Source organism: Bidens hawaiensis, unplaced genomic scaffold (genome assembly GCF_021521415.1).
Source record: "Bidens hawaiensis isolate Kalapana, Puna unplaced genomic scaffold, B.hawaiensis_p1.1 tig00009774_1, whole genome shotgun sequence".
NCBI lineage: Eukaryota > Viridiplantae > Streptophyta > Magnoliopsida > Asterales > Asteraceae > Bidens > Bidens hawaiensis.
This window is the reverse complement of record NW_027491730.1, coordinates 21,996-44,849: the sequence shown is the minus strand read 5'-3', so window position 1 is coordinate 44,849 and position 22,854 is coordinate 21,996. Positions and strand designations below refer to the sequence as shown.

Below are 22,854 nucleotides of genomic sequence, written 5' to 3'. Positions count from 1 at the left end.
TATAGAAAGTGAAAACTGAAGAAGTTTTCGGATGAAAGGAAGTCAAGATCGAAGAAATTATCGGGAAAATCAAAGTGTTTGGTTTCTTTGATATAGTCACATACTCACAGAACTAAAAGGCAATCTATTGATTGGGGAAATTTGTGTAATTTTTCTTTCAAGTAATCGGTAGGTATTGGTGGCGCTCCTTCGGGTTATGGAGGGTGTCGTGTGTTTGGTGTTCTGTCGCCGTTTTTCTTATAAAATTTTACAGTTCGGAAAAAAAGTAAGTATACACTCACGTTTTATCTCAATCCCCAAGATCTTTATTTTATCAAACTACTTTAAGAAATAAAAATATAAAGAAATTATGTATTTTAAACACGGATTTTACTAACATTTTATACTTACATTCATTAAATTATTAGTTAATACTTAATTATCTAATTTAAAAGGACATTTATTCCAATAGTATCTTAGTGTGTTAATTGGTATTGATCCCATTTGTAAAGGTCAAAAGTCCGAGTCCTGCTATGAACATTGGAGTCAAATTAGAGATGAATGTGCTAGCCGTTGTTCTAAAAATATACCGTAAGTTATCGCCATTTTGCAACTGATACAACCATAGCATGTGAGGAAGTCAATTCATAAACTAGACCATCTTATGTAATATATGAACTAGTAGCAAAATTAGAAAAAGACAACAAATAATTTCATATAGTTGAATTTCCCTTTTCGAGTAAAGTAATATTTTCCATATTGTTTACAAACTTTAAAAAAACAAAACAAAAAAACCACCTTATGCAACACGTCTGATCAATGGACTTTTGTCACCTTTAATCAACATACCTAAAATTTAAAATGTTTTCAAGGATGAAATATATATATTCTAATATCAACTATTATCAAGTATATTACAAGAGCAATTAAAATAAAATCCAAAATAAAACATATTGATCAAGTTATGGTCTAATTAGGAGATAATTAATCTTAAACGTTTACGGTTACTCTTCAAATCAAGTAGTCACTTCAACTAAACTTTAAAATATAAGTGCCAAATCAACGATGCTGAAAAGTTAAGGGGCTATATGTGTATTAAAGTAAGCAAAGAGGAACTAAAGAGTAAAAATGAAGAAAAGAATGTTGCTTAATAGTTTAGTTAGCTCGTTAACCTCGATGGATTCCACTTGTTTAACACTTCCCACCTCAACAAATACAAACAATTATTCAATCACTCGGGCCTGTAACATTAAGGTCACATGATAACAATTTTACCATTGCTACAGAATCCACCCCATATATATCATAGACTTGGATCAAATACAAATGAAATTAGCGTGTTAATTGTAAGAATCAAGTATGGTAAATATATATACAAGTAGAGTAATTATGTAATTACATCATAGAGTAATTACATAATTATTATATGATGTAATTACATAATTAATCTACTTGAATATCCCTTTTTTCTTTATCTCACCGGCCCAAACAAATTGTTTTTGATCTTTGCAATTGCATGTGAGTGTTCTTGTGATTAAATTTAAATGTTATGTTTTATATTCAAAAAATTGTACCAAGATTTTAAAAATGCTTCATTAAAAAGTAACAATTAGATGAGATGAGAAAATAAAGTGTTTTTTCTAATTATTTTGACATAGATGGATGCAAAAGATATTAAAGATAAGTCTTTAATAAAAACGTAAATAATAACTCCGTGTGTGTGTGTTTTTCAAGCATTAATTTATAAGAAAGTTGTAATTTGGTTGGTGTTAATCTTTAGAAAACAAATATTGACCAAAGAAAACTAAAATTAAATAGTTAAATAAGCATGTAAATCAGAACCATCCTCGATTCATGTTATAATTGAAATTAGATAAGAGAATTTGGGTCCCAAATCAAGCAAACGAGTTTTTCTTTTAGACCGGCTAACTTATACCTTCACACTTGATAGAGACATCTGAATACACACAGGGGGGCCGGCTGGAGGGTAGTGCTGGTCGGACTGTCGGCAGAGGCACGTAATTTTTGGGGGCCAAAATTTTGTGTATCTATATTTTTTATATATACATTTAAAAATATAAAACTTACAAATATAATTTGATCTTTACCATCTTATAATTACTGGGTCCAAAATTCTTTTTTATTAATAATCCATTTAATCAAGTTTAAATTATTAGGCCCAAACTAAAACTAACAACTAAAAAAAAATAAACTCCCAATGCAAAATAAAAGAAATAGTTGTTGATTGAAATTCCTGTTTTGTTTGCTTCATTCTTTGCGAATGTTGAACAAAACCTGAACAATGACTAACCCAGCCGACCACCACTATTGGTTCATTGTTGACCACCAGGCTCTTATGCGGTTGACCAAGCCAGCCACCAATGTCGAAGCTTGAATATACACGTCGATGGGGCCGAACTTAATATGTATTAAAAAAAAGTAGCTAGAGGGGGAGAGAGCTCAAAATTTTGTTTGGAAACGGGTAAATTTACACTATGTATACAAATTTTTGGCTGAAAAAGGATACATTTATGCAACCGAGCGAAAAAACGGAGAGTCCAGGCTCAAAATTTTGGCCGGAAATAGGTAAATTTACACTATGTATAAAAAGTTTAGGACGAAAAAGGATAAAGTTACACTACCTAGCAAAAAACGGAGGGGGTCGGGCTCAAAATTTCGGTCAAAAATGGGTAAATTTACACTATGTATAAAGTTTTTCGACGAAAAAATATAGATTTACACCACCGAGCGAAAAAACAGAGGGCCAAGGCCACCCCTGGCCCCAACTAAACTACGCCACTGCGAGCCACCAAGGACAAATCTATTTTTTTATCCAATGTTAGTAGAGTTTCACAAATCATTAGTTATTACGGTATTTGGTTTTAATAATATATTATTCTATGTTTATTGCTATAACATTTAGCGTCATTTAAAAAAATTAGCTTATATAGTTCGTTGTTAAGACATGAGCCTTTTTATTTCGGTTCGGCCGAGGTATATAAATCCTTGGAGACGGCCCTGAATACACACCTTGATACTGCTAGACTATCAGCCCTTTGGTGTCAAACCAACTACGGATCAAGTGTTATGTCCATTCTAGATTGAGTAATTTTGAGCTCATTTGCTTCTATCAAGTTGTTCAAATACAAGCCCGTCAATTCTTAGATGAACCCAATATCATATTTTATAATAATCCACTATGTAATCAATTGGATTTGTTATAAACAATGACCGGTACATAATTAGATGGCCATAAAGTAATTTTAATATTGGAGTAAAGTTTTTAGAAAAAAAAGTTATAATATATATTTGAAGTATAAAGAAGAGTATATGCAAGGAAGAGAGTGGAAACGTGATCGCAATAGAATGGTGACAATGTTACCTGTAAAATGTATTATTGTAATGGTGGACACAGTCTATACCACCCATAACATAACTAACTCATTAAGCATCCCCTCCCCACCCCCAACTTCACACTTACTCCCTACTCTCTTCCCACCTTCCTTCTATCTAACATCATCATATATTATAACCTTAAAATGAAATAAAAAGTCCAAATTATTAAGTATATATGCTTTAAAATATAGAAAAAAGTATTAAAATGTTCTTAATTCATATAAGGTTTCACTTAAAATAATATAGTGAATACTGTTGGTATTAATTTGTTACATAAATTTATCTTAATTCATATAAATAATGGTTACAAGGTGAGTAGAAAACCGAATTAACAGAACTGAAGGAAAGTGGGAAGGAAGTAGGGAGCACACCCCTAAAATTTATTGAATGCAGTTGTTATTACTAAAGTCATCAGATTAAATAAAACTCTTTCTTTGAAAACCCAAGTTTTCCAAGGTGATATTCAAATTCCGAGCATGGCAAAAACCTTTGGCCTTATCTCTAGTCTCCACTATATATACATTTTAGGGGGTCACAATTACTACCCCGGATCCATTAGCACATAATATAGTTAAACCGTTTAACTAAGAGAAGTGCCAAGATGAGTATTTTTTTTGTTTTTTTTTTGTTTTTTTAGAAAGCCATGTTTCAAAAGCCAAACCACACAATATTATGTTGGTTGTAAGTAGGGCACTACAAATGTTATGACAACACATATCCCGTGAGATTTTTATCTAGTGGGCTAGTATTAATTATGATACGTATTACATATAGTGGTAAATATCTATGGATGTATGGTAAAGATAAAACATCTATGTAACTACTATAATCATCGAATAATTAGGTTAAAGAGATAAAATATTCAAATTGATGAATTTTTCTAGTTTATGAGTTAGTTATGTACACCAAACCACCCAAAGTTGTTGTAATCTTTTACTAATTATAATAATAAACCTGATAATTGAAAAAATGATCATATTAAAAATGTAAGTTTATTATATTGTTTTTAGGGATAAATCTAGCAAAAAGCAAAGAAGAAGAATAGACGGATGAGGGAGAAGTACTTTCCTTTAACGTGAAGACGACATGGAGTGAATGAGGGACAGCATACTTTAACTTGCATTTTCTTAATCAACTATTAAAGCTTTTATTTACTAATAAGTAATATGTTTATTCAAATCTCACTTCATTTCCATACATATTATTAGTTTTTTTTTTGAAAATTGACTTTCATTAAAAACAGACACAACCAACGACTATCACCAAGACGGAGAAAGACGCTGAAATCCAAAAACCAAAACCAACGATCACGTTACATCAAATGAACACCAACTTTTCCAATCCACTACCCCTATCTTAGATCTATTTTTGTACCAAAGAAAACCCAAAGATTTTATATCCGCAACCATTTCTGCCACCTTAGTGTTCTTGCCCGAAAAAATCTTTTCATTCCTAGCCCGCCAAATCCTCCAACAAGTAATGATGACAATTCCATGAATAATCAATCTTTTATTCCCCGTCGCACCACAAACCTTATGCACTTCCACCAAATCATTGACATGAAAAACAAAAGATCTAGGGATGTTGCACCATGAACCAATCGCATTCCAAACGGCCATAGAAATGAAACACCCGGTTAACAAGTGCTCGAGCGATTCCTCATTACTTTCACATAAAGCGCAACTATGATCATCACAATACAAATGACGTCTAGCTAAAGCCTGCTTGGTTGGAAGGCTATCCAGAACGGCCCTCCACATAAAAATATTACATTTTTTCGGGACCCAATAGCTCCATTGTAAACTGGAACTCCCAGCATCCTCAACGGACCGCACCATCCATCTTTTAATCGCCGAAACCTCGAACTCTTTGCAGCTACCAACCGCCCAAGACCATGAATCTTCACGGTCAACCATCACCACCTCTTGAAGGAGATCTTCCAACTCCTGCTTCTCGAACACCTCCTGTTGGGAGCAAGGAGCTCTAAGCCAATCCCACACAATGCGACTAGAAGATCCAGTGACCACCAACCGATCAGCTAACAAGACATTTTTATGTTTTTCTACCGCATATAAGGACGGATACTTGTCCATAACCGGCGCCGAACCCAACCACAAATCCGTCCAAAACCGAACTTGGCGACCATTCCCAACTGTGGCCCGGATCACTCTATTAAAACCCACACCATCAACCTTAAATTTGTTCCAGAACATAACACAATTCTTCCAAACCCCGGGAACTCCATTATTAACCGGAGCAAGCCCCCAACAGCGCGAGGACCCGTGAATAGACAACACTACTCTTCTCCACATCGCGTGCTGATCATTTAGAAATCTCCCAAGCCATTTAGTAATCAGCGCTTGATTATTAACCTCTAAACGAGCTATACCTAAACCCCCTTCTTTTATAGGTTTGGTGACTACCTCCCAAGCCACCCATGACATCTTCCTCACTTCATCCGAACCACCCCATAAGAACCTTCTCATCAAAGCTTCTAAATCATTGGTAACCTTCTTGGGTGCCTTAAAAAGCGAAAAATAATAAGTGGGAAGACTATCCAGCACCGATTTAATAAGGGTTAACCGACCAGCCATAGATAACGAATTAACTTTCCATTTAGATAGCCTCTTCTTGAACTTGGACACAACCGGTTCCCAATTAACCACCCTATTCATGTTAGTGCCTACCATAATCCCTAGATAAGAAAACGGGATTCTACCCGGCTTACAACCCATGAAACCGGCTTGGATATCGATCTCACCATCTTCTACACCTACTCCAAATAACACTGATTTATGGAGATTAATCTTTAGCCCCGAACACAAGTAAAATATGCGAAGAATACGTTTCAAGTTATCAAAATTAAAAGAAGACCACTCTCCCATAATCATAGCATCATCCGCATAAAAAGATGGGATAAAGTAGGACCTTCATTAGGAAGAGTAATACCATGAAACGCACCTATATCACAGGCTTGTTTCAACATACCTGAAAAAGCCTCCATCAGAATAATAAAAAGAAAAGGCGATAGCGGGTCACCTTGACGAATGCCTTTATGACATCCAAATTCGAATGTAGGAGATCCATTAACAAGAACAGACGATCTGCTCGCCAACAAGATACCACTAATCCAATCGCACCAAACCGAAGGAAAACCCATCTGAGAAAGAACCGACAACAAGAACTCCCAATTCACATTATCAAAGGCTTTATCGAAGTCAATCTTGAACATAAAAATTCTTCTTTCCCTCTTCTTAGCCCAAGCAATAACCTCATTAGCCACCAAAGGGCCATCAAGAATATATCTCCCGGATAAGAAAGCCGACTGATGTTCTGAGACAATCTTATTCATAACCGTTTTGAGTAGTTAATTCTTAGTAAATGAAATATAGTTATATTGTCACAATATAATGTATTTCATGCGATGAAACCTAAAATATTAAAGAAATGCCATGTTTTAGAATCACTATTCACGTCAACGTCAAGAACCCAAGACTATAACTCATAGTAAATTAAATATAACTGAAAGTTGAGTTGATAAGTCCAACTTTTTATTTTGTTAAAAAAGGTTTAACTAGTTTTTTTAGCCTCAGCTAACTATAAATCTTATTGTTATCAATTATTATTATTATTATTATTATTATTATTATTATTATTATTATTATTATTATTATTATTAATCTATATGATAAGTCAAGAATTATTGTCTTTTAATTTCAAATTTTATGCTTTAAAAAAACAATGAAATAGTAGGGGATATAACCATGTATATAACGTTATACAACGGTATCGTTGAGTTTTGAAATACTATTTATTACAACGCATTCAACTTTTCAATTGTGATTCACTCTTGTAATTACTTTTTGATAATATACTAATTACTTAATTTCTTTTTAGTTGCCATTTATAATTATAAAGAAATACAAATTCACTACGAAAGGTAGTTACATTGCAGGTTATAAATGAAATATTCAATTTAAAAAACAATAAGAAGGTATAGAAGCATATTTGTTATGATTAAATGTTCGACACGTTTTTCTTAAAATTTAGAGTCTACTATGAGAACACGTTAAGATATAAAATATTGAAGAAGGGGTAGAAACATATTTGCTGAAATCATATGTTTAACACAAATACACGATTCCTTTAAAACAAATTTAGTGCTTGCTCTGAAAGCACATATGTTGACTAGGGGTACAATACGGGTTTAATCGTGAACAATCAAGATAAAACAAACAAGATTCAAACGAGGTTGCTATTCTGTCTTGGAATTATCATGGCGCTTGGGCTTGAACTCGAGTGGCATCAATAGTAAGGTTTCTAAACATAAAAATAAAGAGAAAAGAGCTACCAAATTAGAGAAGAAGGATGCAAAAATCATGGCATAACATCGATGAATTTAACGTTGAGTTGTAGTCAAACGGGAACAAAGAAGGTGAACTATGATCAAGATTTGTTGTCGATGATGAGAGAGAGAATTTGAGAGAGCTCGGTTACTTATGTCGTGATATCAGAGTGTTAGTGTGTTAGGGTATTAGGGAAACCCTTCGGGTTCCTCGTCGTTTTCATCTCCGGTATCTCCAAAAGTGCCCCTAGCAAATTGATGGACATCTCCAAACGAAATCGGTTTCAAGGACCCGAATCTCCAAAATACGAATAAGTGATTGTGTGTGTGATTGGTTGGCGGTTTCATCTCCAAAAGTGCCCCTACCAATTTAGCAAACTTTTTGAGTTTTTTTTAGTAAACAATGAGGTATGCTTATTTGATTAGATGATGCGAATCAAATACTTTGGGCACTTCTTTATATGCCCCTAACAGATGGATAATTATAGAAAATATCGTATTTTTTATAATACATTTATAGAAAAAGCTAAAATTATTAGTACGTTTCTCAAAGTTTTAACTTTTTTTTTCTCATTTTTACACTAGTGTCTATGTCTAACATTTGTAATTCTTAATTATATGGTGTGTTTCAATTTATACAACTAGGTTTATTTTAAAACCCACAAAACTTAAAATAAAATAATTATCATTATCCTTGATCAAATAGTTGTAACATGTAAACGAAAATATAAAAGTACATAATATAAGAAATACACAATAGTATAAGTAATTATCATAACAATAGTTTTTCAACAATTTAGTATATCAATTATCAAGCTTAATAGTTTTCTCATAATCTACTTTAATTAGCTGTCTTAAATGCTTTAGAAAACTTCTTTCTAACCATAAATGCCTAACCTCACACGTTCAATAAACTTTTTAGTATGAGTTTATTTAGAAAAAAAGCTAATTAAGCCAATTGCCAAACACTCTAAAGTCTAAAGAGAGATTTATCTTCCTAAAGGGTGTTTGTGATTATATAATAACATCACCTGTCTGTCATGAAGGTTTTTAAAGATATAAGAACGTCCTCTTAATCAACTCTGTCCTCGAAGTTTGAAGAAAAATACTTTCAAAAACCTAAAATGACATGTCTAATCCAATTTCATTAGTTCTTTTTTATTTTATTATTTTTAAACGACCAACAAACGTAGAATGACTAGGTACTGCGTATAGGGTTACCCAATGGCTAAATGCCACCGCTAGATGACCCAACCCAGCCGTACGAAATTCTTAAGCGACTCCAAGTTATCTCCAGTTCAGGAGAAAACCCACCCGCCGAAGGCTCAATGGTGGTAAAACCCGGATGCCCTCATGATCGAACTGGAAGTTTAAAATTATATTTGGGTAATATATTAATAAATATATGTTATTAAAACTTAATAAAATAAATAATAAAATTTATAAAACTAATAAGCTTATTTATATTCCCAAATCCCAAACATGTTCAATTTGATATATAAAAGTTGAGTTGTAACTTCTTTATTAAATGAACTCAACTAGACTGAAGTTGTTCAAGTTGTTTAAACTCAAATGAGATTGTAACGTCTAGACTCATTTACACTTAATATACATTTTTTATATTTGTTTAATAGAAGTCCAAAATAATAAACAAACATGCTTGTAACTTGCAACAAAATAAATTTAAAAAAAAAAAAGTAAAAAAGAGGTTGAAGATTGGATGAATAGCACGCGAAGAACATTAAAAGGCGCGTGAAATTCACGCGTACAAAAAACTTGTTAAAAAGCAGTTATTTAAGAAGAGAAACGCAAAAAAGATTGTTGGCAACAAACTACTTGAAGAAATAGTTACACTTTACCCCCTTCTCTTCCTATCCACTCCTTTTTCACTTTTCACCCTTTCACTATATGTATATATTAAACCAAGTCCCCCCTCACTCTTTCCTTCAACCCACCACTCTCTCTCTTTCTTCCCCTCACTCTCACCCACTTTCCACACACACACCAATATTATTATTATTATTATTATTATTATTATTATTATTATTATTATTATCCACTCCTTAATTCCTTGATTAAAATGGAGTTTATGGCTGATTTCACTGAAGGCATGAGCCGAGACATAGCTCGGCAAATCATCAAAGGAAAGCGTACCAAGCGTAACAGACCGACTTCGCCTTTTGGCAACACTGGCAGCGGTGATGACAATGACTGTTTCATTGATAGTAGTTGTGATGAACGGAAGTCTGTGTCAACGAAGGAAGATGAAGATATGGCCAATTGTTTGATTATGTTGGCAAGGAGTGTGTCTCCGGTGACGGAAGATAAATATTCCGATCAGATTTGTCAGAAGACGGAGAAGCTTATTAACAGCCGGAGGTTGACGGAGATTAACGGTGTTGATTTTAAATCCGGTTTATACGCTTACGAGTGTAAAACGTGTAACCGTACGTTTCCGTCGTTTCAAGCGTTAGGCGGACACCGTGCCAGTCACAAGAAACCTAAGGTTAACGTGGACGAAAAGATATCCAGTTCGGTTAACCATAATAATAATAATAATAATAATATTCAACCTCAACCGCAACCGCCAGTGATGGAGCCTGTTAAAGAAAATAATAACGACGTTGAAGATGACGAAGAAAACAAGGCAAGTATTATTATCAATAATACTAATAACGTCCGAAACGGTCCATGTAATATTAAGATCAACAACAACAACACTAAAGGAGGTAATAATAATAAAGTTCATGAATGTTCAATATGCGGATCGGAGTTTTTATCCGGCCAAGCACTCGGCGGACACATGAGAAAGCACCGGCCAATTCCGCATACCGGCAACCGATCAACCGGAATCTCAACAACTACTACTACTGATGACAGCACTGCTGATCAAATAACCGAAAAGTCTGCGAGCAATATGTTATCGTTAGATCTTAACTTTCCGCCACCGGAGGTGGTTGAAGATCACTTTCAATTCACTAGCGGTTCACAGCAGCAGCGTATGGTGTTTTCCGCTCCGGCTTTTGTAGATTGCCATTACTGAAAGCCTGAACAGGTCCTGAGATTAATGTGAAATATTACTTCATCAATTGTTATTACTATTTTTATTTTTACTATTATAATTATAATAATTATTATTCATTGATAATTAATCAATCAAAACCGATTCTTGTTATTTAATTATAATGTTTCTTAGATGTAAATTGGCTACAGCTTGTTGTTATGGATGAATGGATGTTAATTGTAATGATCAAGTGAAGTAAGTAAGTCAGATAAGATGGAATAATATTGTGTGTACGTAAGTGTAACTAGAAATGAAGTTGGATGGAATGATGGGTTAGTTGAGTTAGAGTTAGAGTTAGAGTTAGAGTTAGAGTTACATAGAAGTAGTGTGAAGGTAGCTAGTGTAGTGAGTGTGAAATACTTTGAGTAAGTGGTTAGTGTTAAAACAGTTGATATGATGCATTTCATGGGTTGCCTTGCCTTTCATTCACGAAAAGTGAGTGATAGTGTGACTAATACATAGGCATCTTTCTTTTTTCATTTTCCTTTTCCTATTTTCATTTTATTTTCTTAATTAAAATATAATAAAATAATAAATCAAGTTTTTTTACAACTTTACCCTTTATATACGAGGTTAATTAGTTTAATACATAAACCAGTTTTAAGTAAAAATTATAAGAACCGTATAAACACGTGTACGTAGTGTTTTGTATGTATAATATTAGGGAGAAAGAGAGCAATTGTGCAGCTAATTATATAACAATACGTTTTGTGTTTATACGGTTTTAACGATTCCATTAAAGATTATTTTTATATTGAACGGTGTCAAGGGCTCAATACATGACCAAGGTAGGAAATTGTGAGAACTGTATAAATACTTGTATTTTTTGTTTAACTATAATACATGTGATAGTTATATGGTTGCTTACACTATACCTTTCCGACTCTCGTTTTATTTGAAAAACTTGAAATACAAATGCATTAGTCATCACAAGAAAAGTAATCCATTTCTTGTTTTCGTTCATCTTTTTGTGCCTTTATTTTTACTCGAGTGGAGTAAGATATAAGGAACTTCATATGTCACATGTCTTGAATAGTTGAGTTGATTTCATAAATGAGGGATTTGAGAAGTGACACAGATTCAATGTTTTGAGGAGGAGCTTAAGGTTCAATCTTCAATCCTGTTAGGGAAGAATTGATTTATTAAATATTTCTCTATACGTTGTAGGATTAGTTTGATCGAAAGCATGTTAAACTCGATTTATCTCTCACATGATAAGCTTAAGATAGTTTGGTGTGAGCTAGTTGAGGCTGTCATTATTATTCATTCTTTTATAAATAAAACATTTAATTGAAAAATAAACGAGTATTGTGTGTGTTTAAAACAAAGAAAGAGAGGTACTACATGACATGAGAAGCGTATGACTAGGGTTTGGCATTACCGGCATTGTAACCGAAAGTTGTGGTTAATTATTACTTTTGTTGTGTTTTTGGTAGATGTTATATTAACGTGTTTGCAAGTGTAAAATGTACCATTAGAAGTAGGTATTGATTGTTATTTGAGTGTAGAATTAATAATAAAAAGGAAATAAACACATGGTTTGTGTCATTCTTAATACACACATGGAGTGAGTGAGTGAGTGAGTGAGTGGTGAAGCAGTCGGTATCAATAAATGGTTGTAAAATCAAGATGAGTTGGCTAACTGCATGCCTTTCCTATTTCCATCCAACTCCATCCATGTATTAAAATACATTATTTTATCTTTTTTTTAATAAAATGGTGTTTAGTTGACATTTATACAAATATAGTTATTAATATTCATATTTTATTATATTAACATCAGAAATTTAGCTAGGTCAATTTATATAGTAATTTCATATATGTTTTAAACTAATATTTTGTTTAAAATTAATCATATATAATTTATTGCATTATCCAATTATTAATATCAGTACAACCCATCGTTATATATTTGTTTCTATTTATTAATTATGATGTTATCCGGTTATTAAAACCAGTACGATTTACATACCGATAAGACGCTTAATCAACTACGAAAATATTGCTTTATAGATAGCTGCTACACCTAATAAATATGTAATGACAAAAATAATATAATTAAACAAAAATGAGGCGTTAATAGCGATTATGTAATTAAACTAACGTGAGGATAGTCTTGATGATAAAGGTGGGCGGTAGCATGACAGCTGCTGTTGGCATCTCAACACTTTATGTGTAGTAAGTAACAACAGAATTTATTAAAAATAACGAAATATATAAATATTGAAAATATAAAATTTAATTTAAATATAATACCTTGACAAGTTGTTAAAATCTATTTTTAGATATTAAAAATTTTATTTGAATAAGGTTCGTTACGATATTTATTTTTTATGAGGTATTTAATTGATTTAGTATTTAACGGATAACAAAAATATAAAATATTGTTATTAATTAAAACTATACCAAGTAAAATATTGCATCGGGAATATATGTAAAAAAAAATCAATAATGAACCACACCACTTAGCAATACAATACAACTTTTTTTTATTAGTACTCCGTCTCTACAAAAGGAATAATAAGTTCATCGGTAGTGGACGCTATTCACAGTACGTGTAAAAAACATCTTTTGTCGAAGTCACAGTATCACCACCCATCATGCCCCACTCTCGCTACCCATTCGCCCCTTCAACGCTATTGAGCTAGCGCCTTTCTTTTTGTGGCCCCTACCGCCGTCAAAGTCACAATAACAAACAAGTTTTTTCTACAAATATGCAACTATCATTCATAAATCATCACATTCATAAGCTTCATTGAAGAAAAATTCTCTTATTAGTTGTCATTGTAACAAGTATAAACCAATGGTAGATTTACAGCTTCAATAATTGATTTACAACTCCATATATAACAAATTAAAAAAAGTGTTGGTGTCACGTGACACTAGTCAAAAAGTATTGGTGTTACGTGACACTAGTCAAAGCATACGTTTTACACTGCTTGCGTATCAAGTTTTGAGACATTACTTATACATATTCATTTATCATCGGATGCCTTGTATTCCAACATTGTGCAAGGATCCACTTGTCCGTGAAGATTAACATAATATCATCCTTTTGTAGCTATAAGTGATCCGTTTGTTTGTGCATTGCTTGGAATCCCTTGTTCCGTAGGATCTTTACACACTTTTGTTCTTCTCACCTAAGGTTTAGAAAAATCTTTGTCAACAATGAATAGATATTTGCAAACTTTAGATGATTAGATGATAAAAATATTCTTACAACGTCAAACTAGATATTTTAAAAGGTTTGTTTGATGGTAATGAAGACATATGATGATTTTACACAATATGAAAATAATCAATAGATATATAATTGAAGAAGTAATGTTTATTTAACTTGGTCCTATCATTGAGCTATAAGTACATATTTACTTGGCCTCTTTAACATCTGAAGTGTCCAAAAAAACAATTTAAAAAAACTTAAATTAACTAGTAGCCAATAATGAAACCAACATTCAAGCTTTTCTGTGAGTGTTAACAAAGTAGACCCCCACTACTTTCATTGGTGATATTAAAATAGAGTAATTACAAGAGAATGGAAATATAAATAAATTTATATAAATTACATCCATTTTGGTTCCAATAAATTAGGCAGATGTATTTTAATAATGAAAACTTTCTAAAATGATGAATGTGCTTAATCATAAAGTTGCGAATTCGAATACTCTTCAAAACCTTTTCTTATGGTATTCGTTGTTTTCTAAAACCAGACTAATCATTTAACTTGGCTCATCTGATTCACAGGTTTATTGGTCGGCGGGGTTTTCACCCATTCGAACTGTTTTTTTTATCATATTCATCAATTTTTACTGTTAAATCAAAATCAAGTGATTGATTTGTTCACGTTCATTTGCTCATATCATCCATAAATTAACAATTCCAATCTAATTCAAATCTTCATAAACTGCTCATGTGATTTAATTCATAGATAGATGAATGTCATCAAATTGTTCAACAAATTGAAAATATTGAAATTTTCGCCTCCGATATGGTTTAAATTAGGGTTGATGAAATCTGATTCAGCAAAAAAATAAATAATTTGAAATAAAACTACAGCAAACTTGAATTCTTTTAAAACTTTTAAATACTAGTAAATTAAACTAATGAAATATTGAATAGCCAAAACTATAAAAATCTATTAAACCATTTTTTTTTATTTTTACATAAATAACAATACACAAAACCATTCGGACTACAAGTCTCCGCATGTATAATCGAAAGCCCAAGTTCAAGGACTCGGGTTATAGAAACTTGGCCCATTGGGTTTACAGCAACACACACACTCACTTGTCACTATATGGTTCCAACTTCCAATTTCGAATAGTTTTGTAGTTGGAGTAGGAACCTGTAAAGGCTGAGGTATTAATAGATTAAATTGGACTCACTCCCGGGTGCGTGGAAGTGGCTAAAAGATTAAAATGGTTCGTTATTTGTCAAACTAATGCGACAAATGTTAAAAGCAGGTTTTGGTCAAGTCCCATTGACGGTAAAGATTTTCAGGTGAAGGGTAGAGTTAACCGATTGCCAAGTGTAAAGTTGTCCAAAGAAGAATTAACACCCCTTGCAGGCTTGCAAGCTTTGTATTTTCACTTCCCGATATAATATAACTGAGGGTTGTGGTTGCCCAAAGGGACGGTGCTTGTATCATGTTTTTTAAAAATTACGGTTACTTGCTGTATCATGTTTCTAGCTCCTTAAAAACAATTAAGTATTAGCCCTAGCAGTTACATATATTAGTTAAACATCAATTTGTTTAACCATGAATAAATAAATATATCAAAATCAATAATATGAAGGTGATACAAAATTACCAACTTCCTTATCTTTCTTCCTCTTTTGACCAAATCGTAGTTCAACCGAAACGTGTTAGAATCCCCTTAAGAGAACTAACTGCTATGTTTTAACTTGTCCAAAAACCTCAAGTCCAAATTCATTCATTCCTCTTTCTCTTAAGTTTCTTTAACTTGGTCAAAATGCAACCAAGTGTTTCTTCATCTTCCATTTCTACAACTATATTCCTATTACAAGTTTCATCGTCCCTGGGCTTTCTAATCTTCCTTCTAAAATACACTTTAAGTTCTACTGCTCCTCCCCTTCTTTCAACTTCGTCATCATCTCTGCAAAATTCATAACGTAAGTATTATACAATTATACCGTTTATTTGTTCATTCATATAAATACACCAAAAAAACTGAAACCATACCTTTTCCGCTTCCCGGTGGCTCTACTCTCAATCTCACAATCATCGTCCCCGTCAAGCGTTCTGTTTTCTTCAACATTATCATTATTATTGTTGTCACCGTCATTGTCCTCTGCACCCATTAATCTCAACACTTTCTCAGTATGAGTGACCTGTCTAGCCCTCCTAGATCTAATTTTAGGAACACCCCTGCATGTAAACGAAACAAGTTAAAAATTTACACAAGAATACAAACAAGGAGTCAAAATTTTATAGCTTTAACCAAATTATTGAAATCATACCTTTCATTTCCCTTAGGCTTCCCAGTGGTTTTCTTTTGAGTCTCCGCCTCATCGAAGGATGTGGGTTCGTCATTGTTTGTGATGTCAACATGACCATTACTTTCTGCCACGTCATCTTCATCGCTAGACTTGTGGACCTTTACAGTACGAGTAACCTTTTTAGCCCTACTAGATCTCTTTTTAAGAACAGTTCTGCATCACGAGTAAATAGTTCATCATCATTCATCAACAATAACTTCTACAAGTAGAATCTTTTGAGCCAATACATACATACATAGAGAGATAAGCGCATACACAGTCTTAGAATTAAATGGGATGATATTAGTTATATTGTACCTCTTTTTAGTCTTAGAATTATCCCCGTCAAATGATGTGGGTCCTACATCATTGTTTGTGTTTTCAACATGACCATTAGTCTCTGCCACGTCATCTTCATCAATCAACTTGAGTTCCTTTCCGGTAGAAGTAACCTTTTTAGCCTTCCTAGATCTCCTTTTAAGAACAGTTCTGCTATATGAAGATAACACAAATAATCAACAATATTTTCCACTAGAAGAAACTTTCGAAATGATATATATATAAAGACGTGTGATAATGATATAAAGACAAATAATTAAATTAGCTCGAAAGTTTGTCCAAGAAAACTGAAAATATAAATGGCATGATACCTCTTTGTAGTCTCCAAATTGTCCCCATCAAATGATGTGGGTCCTACATCATTGTTTGTGTTATCAACATGACCATTATTCTCTGCCATGTCGTCGTCTTCATCAATCAACTTGAGTTCCTTTCCGGTACAAGTAACCTTTTTAGCCCTCCTAGATCTCCTTTTAAGAAGAGTTCTGCAATATGAAGAAAACGTACATAATTAACAACATTTTCCACAAGGAGAAACTTTTGAACCGATATATATATATAAAGACTTGTGATAATGATATAAAGACAAATAAGTAAATTAACTCGAAAGTTTGTCCAAGAAAACTGAAAATATAAATGGCATGATACCTCTTTGTAGTCTCCAAATTGTCCCCGTCAAATGATGTGGGTCCTACATCATCAACATCATCATAATTCTCTGCCACGTCATCTTCATCAGTACAACTGCCCTTTCTAGCCCTCCTAGATCTCTTAACAGTTCTGCAAATAAGTAACTTAGCTTGACAGTTTGCCCAAAAAAAACATGACACATAATACCCGACCTGTATATGAGAGCATGCAGTTGAAAGACATACCTTTGCTTTTTCTTGTTTGAGATTGTTTCATCTTCATTGTCTTTATGATCTGACTCAATTTGCAAAAGTGGGACAAAATCTTTGATAGTCAGATCAGGACGCTCGCCTTCTCGGTCTACAAAATTGGATATCAAAGCAGCCTTTTTCATGGTTCTGGCTACTTTCAGCATACGAACTTCTTCTGGAAACAGCACCTTCCATCTCCTGTTCATACAAAAAGAAATTAACATACATAAACGTAAAAAAAATTTAGAAATTATATTTTCATAAATAAGTGAGACTATTACATGGACCCGTTCAATGATGTTGTTATAGTACCTGCGACATTGACTATCAGTGCGTGGAGGAACACAAGCAGCTATCTTAGACCAGCAATATTCATGTTCCGCAAGTGCTTTTTTCAATTTCAAATCCTCTTCTTCAGTCCACTCCTTCATATTAAGACAAGGATCTAAACAATTAACCCATCTGTCACAACCAAAATTTTGTTTAGTATTACGTTAGAAAAAACATGCTAAACTATAGTTTAATTTAACGAATACCTTTCTCGACATTGTGTTTGTGTCCGACCAGGCACAAACTTGGCTATTTTATAATAGTTTTTGCCCCCAAATAGCCTCACAGCAATTTTCAGACGCTTGTCCTCGTCTGGGGCCCACTTCCCAACTTTTTTCCTTAGAGGGTTCAATGTCTTCTTCCATCTAAACACAGTAGAGAACAAGTTAAGCTATGACGTTGTCACCTCTAATCATAATTCATTAGTAGTAATATTATATTAGAAATGCTGACTGACCTATTAGAACACTGGGTCCCCGTGCGCCCATCGAGTGTAGAAGCAACATTCTGCCAGTTAGACTCACCATGCTCTGCTACAGCCCTACGGAGTTCATTATCCTCAGATGAGGTCCACTCGGCTTTTATTATAGATGCGTTTAGACTCCTTTGAAAACGTGACAAACACTGAAAAGGTGTCCTGTTAGTATTAAGTTCCATAGCAATCTCAATCCAGTTACTAATCCCTCGCTTTGAAACAATATGCAACAGCTTCTTATCTTCATTTACAGTCCACGGCCCGTGATTAATTGAAGGGTCCTCACAGTTCCTCCATCTGAATCAATTAATGATTAGTATAAAAAAAATAATAAATCAATGCATAACAAATACTGGTTTTGCATTAACTAAAAGCAAGAAAAACAGTTACCTTGATTCACATTCAGGACCAGATCGGCCTGTGAAGTACATGGAAGCCAGTTCATTCCATCTAACATCTTTAACAAATGACTTGATATCTTCGCGTGTTATTTTATGATCTTTAATTTGCGCAACCATGCTAACATAACTAGAATAATCTGCATCTTCACCGCTGTCATGTATATGTAAGAAACTTTCTTCACAATTTCATACAAGTTTGAATTAACCAAGAATGTGATGATATTGAAACAGAAAAGCAACAATACCACAAAACTATCTTTTTAATTTGAATTATTAACCAGCAATAAGGAACACTTTGATAACATATGATGATATCTTTGGCGGTTAAATGTGCATTTGTGTTTTTAAAGAAAGATGCATACGATCGATACACTAGGGCACCTTTTGTTGGTAATCTAATAAATACATTTGTAGATGATACGTTTGATTTGTTAAATTTAAAAAATTCTAAAAAAATATGATAATAAAATAAACAAATACAATAATACTCTAGATACAACTTATGAAGCTTTATAACCAAATAGACCTGAATCTAAATACTACCTAGGTACAAGTAGCATTAGCATTTATTGTATCCCTTGTTTTGTGATAATGAAGAATTATGAGACTTTGTTATTTAGAAAGAATCAAAGAAAACAGAAAGAATAAGTTATGTATTTACCAGCCTATGGTTCCGGTGAAATCTTCCGCAAGGACAGCCTGTTAGTTTAGTATTTAACTCCATAAAAATAGACGAAAGGATTAAAAAATGTGTTTTAATAATCAAACGCATGACTTCTCATAAAAACTATCAAATAAATACTTCATGATAAATTAACATGAAACACAATTAATATCTGGGTAGTCAAAGTCGCAAGACGCACTCATGAGAAGATTACTCAGTCATTATTCATAGGTTATATCTTCCAAATAAAAAAATTCCTATCTATAACACGTAAATGATAATGAAGAACACTACTCATAAGTAATAACATGATAGTATGAGCAAAACATACCTAAGGAAACTGATGTTATCCATTAACATTTTCTGAAATTGTTGTTTGATTCCCTTCAATAGGTTTTTCTTCTCCTCTTTAGACCAAGGTTCTCTAGTCAAAGAGAATGGATACTTAGACACTGCATCTCTATAGTGTACAACATGGGAATTTTCAGCAGGACCTTGATTAATCGCTTGGCTGTTCTCCTTAATCTGCAATTCCACAAGTAATAATTAAACATAACAAATATAACAAGAATGATTAATAACATATCAATAACATAAAGTTCACTGACATATGCTGTTAATGGGCACTTTAGAAACCTAATAGATATAAACATAAAGAAATTATCATCAAGATTTTCAATGGTAAGAAAACTAACCTTTGAATCATTGTTTCTCTTCTTATTCTTAGGAACCGAAATAAGCTGGATACGAGCATCTTTTTTCTGAGACAATGCTCTGCCTGTTCTTTTTCTACAAGCCGTCTGAAAGTCTTTCATTATCTTAACACGTTCTCTTAATTTTCTATTCTCTTCCATTCTGGCTTGAATTTTAGCTAACTTATCACGCAGTAACTTCTGGCATACTCTGTTCTTCTTAATAGCCTCAACAAATGCCCGTCCAGATCGTTGAAAACCACCATCAAGTTCACTGACATTTGCATTATTATTTGCAATATCCAAATTCTGATTGGTGGATCTTCCATCTACACAATCTGGAAAGCCTCTTCCGTTATTAATTCTTGTTACAAAAAAATTAGGGGAAGATTCCTTTCCCAAGTCTATGTTATTAGGTGCACCAACCTGCTCTGATCTCTTGGCAGAACTCTCCGTGCTGGTTTTCATGCTATCTGCTTCAAACATCAATGCACAAGTTATAAAGCTAAACATAATACAAGATTTGAAACACTTTCTACAAGTATATAAAACATATATGAATCTTGGTTACTGTTTAGTGATTATATGTTTCCAATTTAACTTAAGTTGAATAATTATGAAACTTGGTTATAATTTACCCTCCTCAGACCCTACCATAGCTTTGCTATTGGTGGGATATACTGAGTACGATGATGATGATGGTTATAATTTAGTGAAGTTTATCCTTCGCTATACTTCATCACTAAACAACATTCAAGATTCATATATGTTTCATTAAACTTTAAAAAACTAACATTAATGCAAGATTAAAAAAACACACCTGATATTATCAATCTTTTAAGAGATTAGTTTAAAACAAAACGAATGTGAGAAAACTGAAAGCAATTTTTACCGTCGTACTGCGCGAAGCGCCTTTGAATGGCACGGAGAGTTTCAAAATCATCGGAAGGTAGTGTGTCTTCTAATGGAACAGAGCTACTGTCGTTGTTGGCGGGAACAGAAAAACACTGTTCAAGGCTATGCAGCAACTCTAAGTCGTCATCATCATCATCGTCATCGTCGTCATTGTCATCGTCACCAGGCGCGGTATCGACAGGTGATTTGGGGAGCTCACTATCACCATTGACACAACGCAGAGCTCTTTTAAAAGCCTCCATGTCTTGTTGGAATTCAGTGTCGGTGTCCGAGTCGGATTCATCGGACGACATTCTGAAAACGGATTTAACCGGAAACAGAGATGTCCTGTTCAAATTCAAATGCAGCTAGGGTTTCTGAAACAAAACGTAGGTATTAATTAACATTTATAATTCAAATATGGATATCCGAAAACCGGATTAATCAGCGTCATCATCATCATACACAATTTAATATGATAATAATTAATTTGGGAGATTTTGAATTTGAAACCTAAATCGAAGGATTTATAATATAATATAATAATATATTTGGGGAAAACTAAAATGGTTGTTAAAATCGATTTATTGTTACCTGAATAGCATAGAATAGTAAAGTAGAAGAGTTGATGGCTGTTGAAATCGATTGAATGAATCTTCACAAATCACAAGGCTTGAAATCGTCAGGCAGGCAGAACCAGATTGCTATTTAGGGTTTATACACTGAGTTTGAAGAGAAGAAACACCTGACTGCGATTTAGGGTTTATATATACTTTAAAGAGAAGAAACACCTGACTATGGAAACTTTTTAAGTCTACCTAACTTTGTTTCAGCATTTTTGTTATAAAATTTTGAGATTTTTGTGACAGGTACCGGTATGATATCAGGCTCATCTTAACAAAAAGACTTTGATTTAGGGGTTTATAACTTTGGAAAAAATAAACTAATTAATATATGGATATGTATACCAGGAGTGAAACAAGTGTCCGTGCGTCAGTGGGGGATACTGTTTTCTTTCCGGTAGAGGTAGGTCTTCACCAGGGGTCAGCGTTGAGCCCGTTTCTTTTTGCAGTAGTCTTGGATGAGTTGTCAAAGTCGATTCAGGGGACTCTCCCGTGGTGCATGATGTTAGCAGACGATATTGTGTTACTTGCTGAGAAAAAACAAGATCTAAACATGAGGCTTGAGGAGTGGCGAACAACCTTAGAGACAAAAGGTTTAAAGATTAGCCGATCTAAGACGGAGTACCTACACTGTGATTTTGGTGAGATAAACGACAGTGAAGACGCACACATCACAATTGAAGGGCAGGTGGTCCCGCAGGTAACGAAGTTCAAGTATTTAGGATCATTTGTACAGAGCGATGGGGAATTAGACAGTGATGTGACCCACCGAGTTCAGGTAGGATGGTGTAGATGGAAAGCAGCCACATGTATATTATGAGACAAGAGTTTCCCGACTAATCTGAAGGGAAAATTCTATAGGGTGGCAGTTAGACCTGCAATGCTATATGGAACAGATTGTTGGGCCATCAAGAAGGCACAAGTGCGGAAGATGGAGGTAGCAGAAATGAGAATGCTACGTTGGATGTGTGGGCACACAAGGCTAGACAGAATAAGAAACGTTGTGCTTCGTGAGAGATTAGGGGTGGCGAACATAGCAGACAAGATAAGAGAGTTGAGATTGAGATGGTTTGGACATGTAAAGAGAAGACAGACGACGAATCCTGTTAGATCCGTAGAAAACATTACTATAGAGGGGAGGAGGGGTAGAGGACGACCGAAATTGACTTGGGATGAGAGGATTAGGCATGATTTGATAGACCTAAACCTCTCCGAGGACATGGTTGAGGATAGGAATTCGTGGAGAAGTAGAATTAAAGTTAAGGATTTTTA

The 22,854-nt window shown here is 33.7% G+C and overlaps 2 protein-coding genes across 2 annotated transcripts; one reads left to right on the top strand and one right to left on the bottom strand.

Annotated features, from left to right (window-relative positions):
* Positions 1 to 9,788: 9,788 nt before the first annotated feature.
* LOC143533527 (zinc finger protein ZAT5-like) lies at positions 9,789 to 10,895 on the top strand (the record flags this gene model as incomplete). The annotated part of the gene is made up of 1 exon (XM_077028285.1): positions 9,789 to 10,895. A coding segment is annotated over one exon (975 nt), but the record flags the coding sequence as incomplete, so codon positions are not given.
* Positions 10,896 to 15,863: 4,968 nt separating this feature from the next.
* Positions 15,864 to 21,725, bottom strand: LOC143533506 (uncharacterized). The gene is made up of 15 exons (XM_077028269.1): positions 21,554 to 21,725; positions 20,958 to 21,336; positions 20,069 to 20,538; positions 19,705 to 19,898; positions 18,699 to 18,860; positions 18,291 to 18,605; positions 18,040 to 18,198; positions 17,816 to 17,965; positions 17,498 to 17,701; positions 17,271 to 17,402; positions 16,934 to 17,107; positions 16,602 to 16,775; positions 16,266 to 16,457; positions 15,968 to 16,173; positions 15,864 to 15,901 (listed from the first exon to the last, which is right to left on the bottom strand). Exons 2-15 carry the CDS (start codon positions 21,271 to 21,273, stop codon positions 15,864 to 15,866), a joined length of 2,886 nt encoding a protein of 961 aa, XP_076884384.1. The 5' UTR covers positions 21,274 to 21,336; positions 21,554 to 21,725.
* Between the last annotated feature and the right edge of the window lie 1,129 nt (positions 21,726 to 22,854).

Excerpts from the sequence above, each read along its gene's own strand:
- LOC143533506 (XM_077028269.1), bottom strand. The coding sequence starts at position 21,273 with ATGTCGTCCGATGAATCCGACTCGGACACCGACACTGAATTCCAACAA. Across the intron at positions 17,702-17,815 it reads ACTGATAGTCAATGTCGCAG|GAGATGGAAGGTGCTGTTTC; the intron begins GTACTATAACAA and ends TTGTATGAACAG. Across the intron at positions 16,776-16,933 it reads AATTTGGAGACTACAAAGAG|CAGAACTGTTCTTAAAAGGA; the intron begins GTATCATGCCAT and ends ATCTTCATATAG.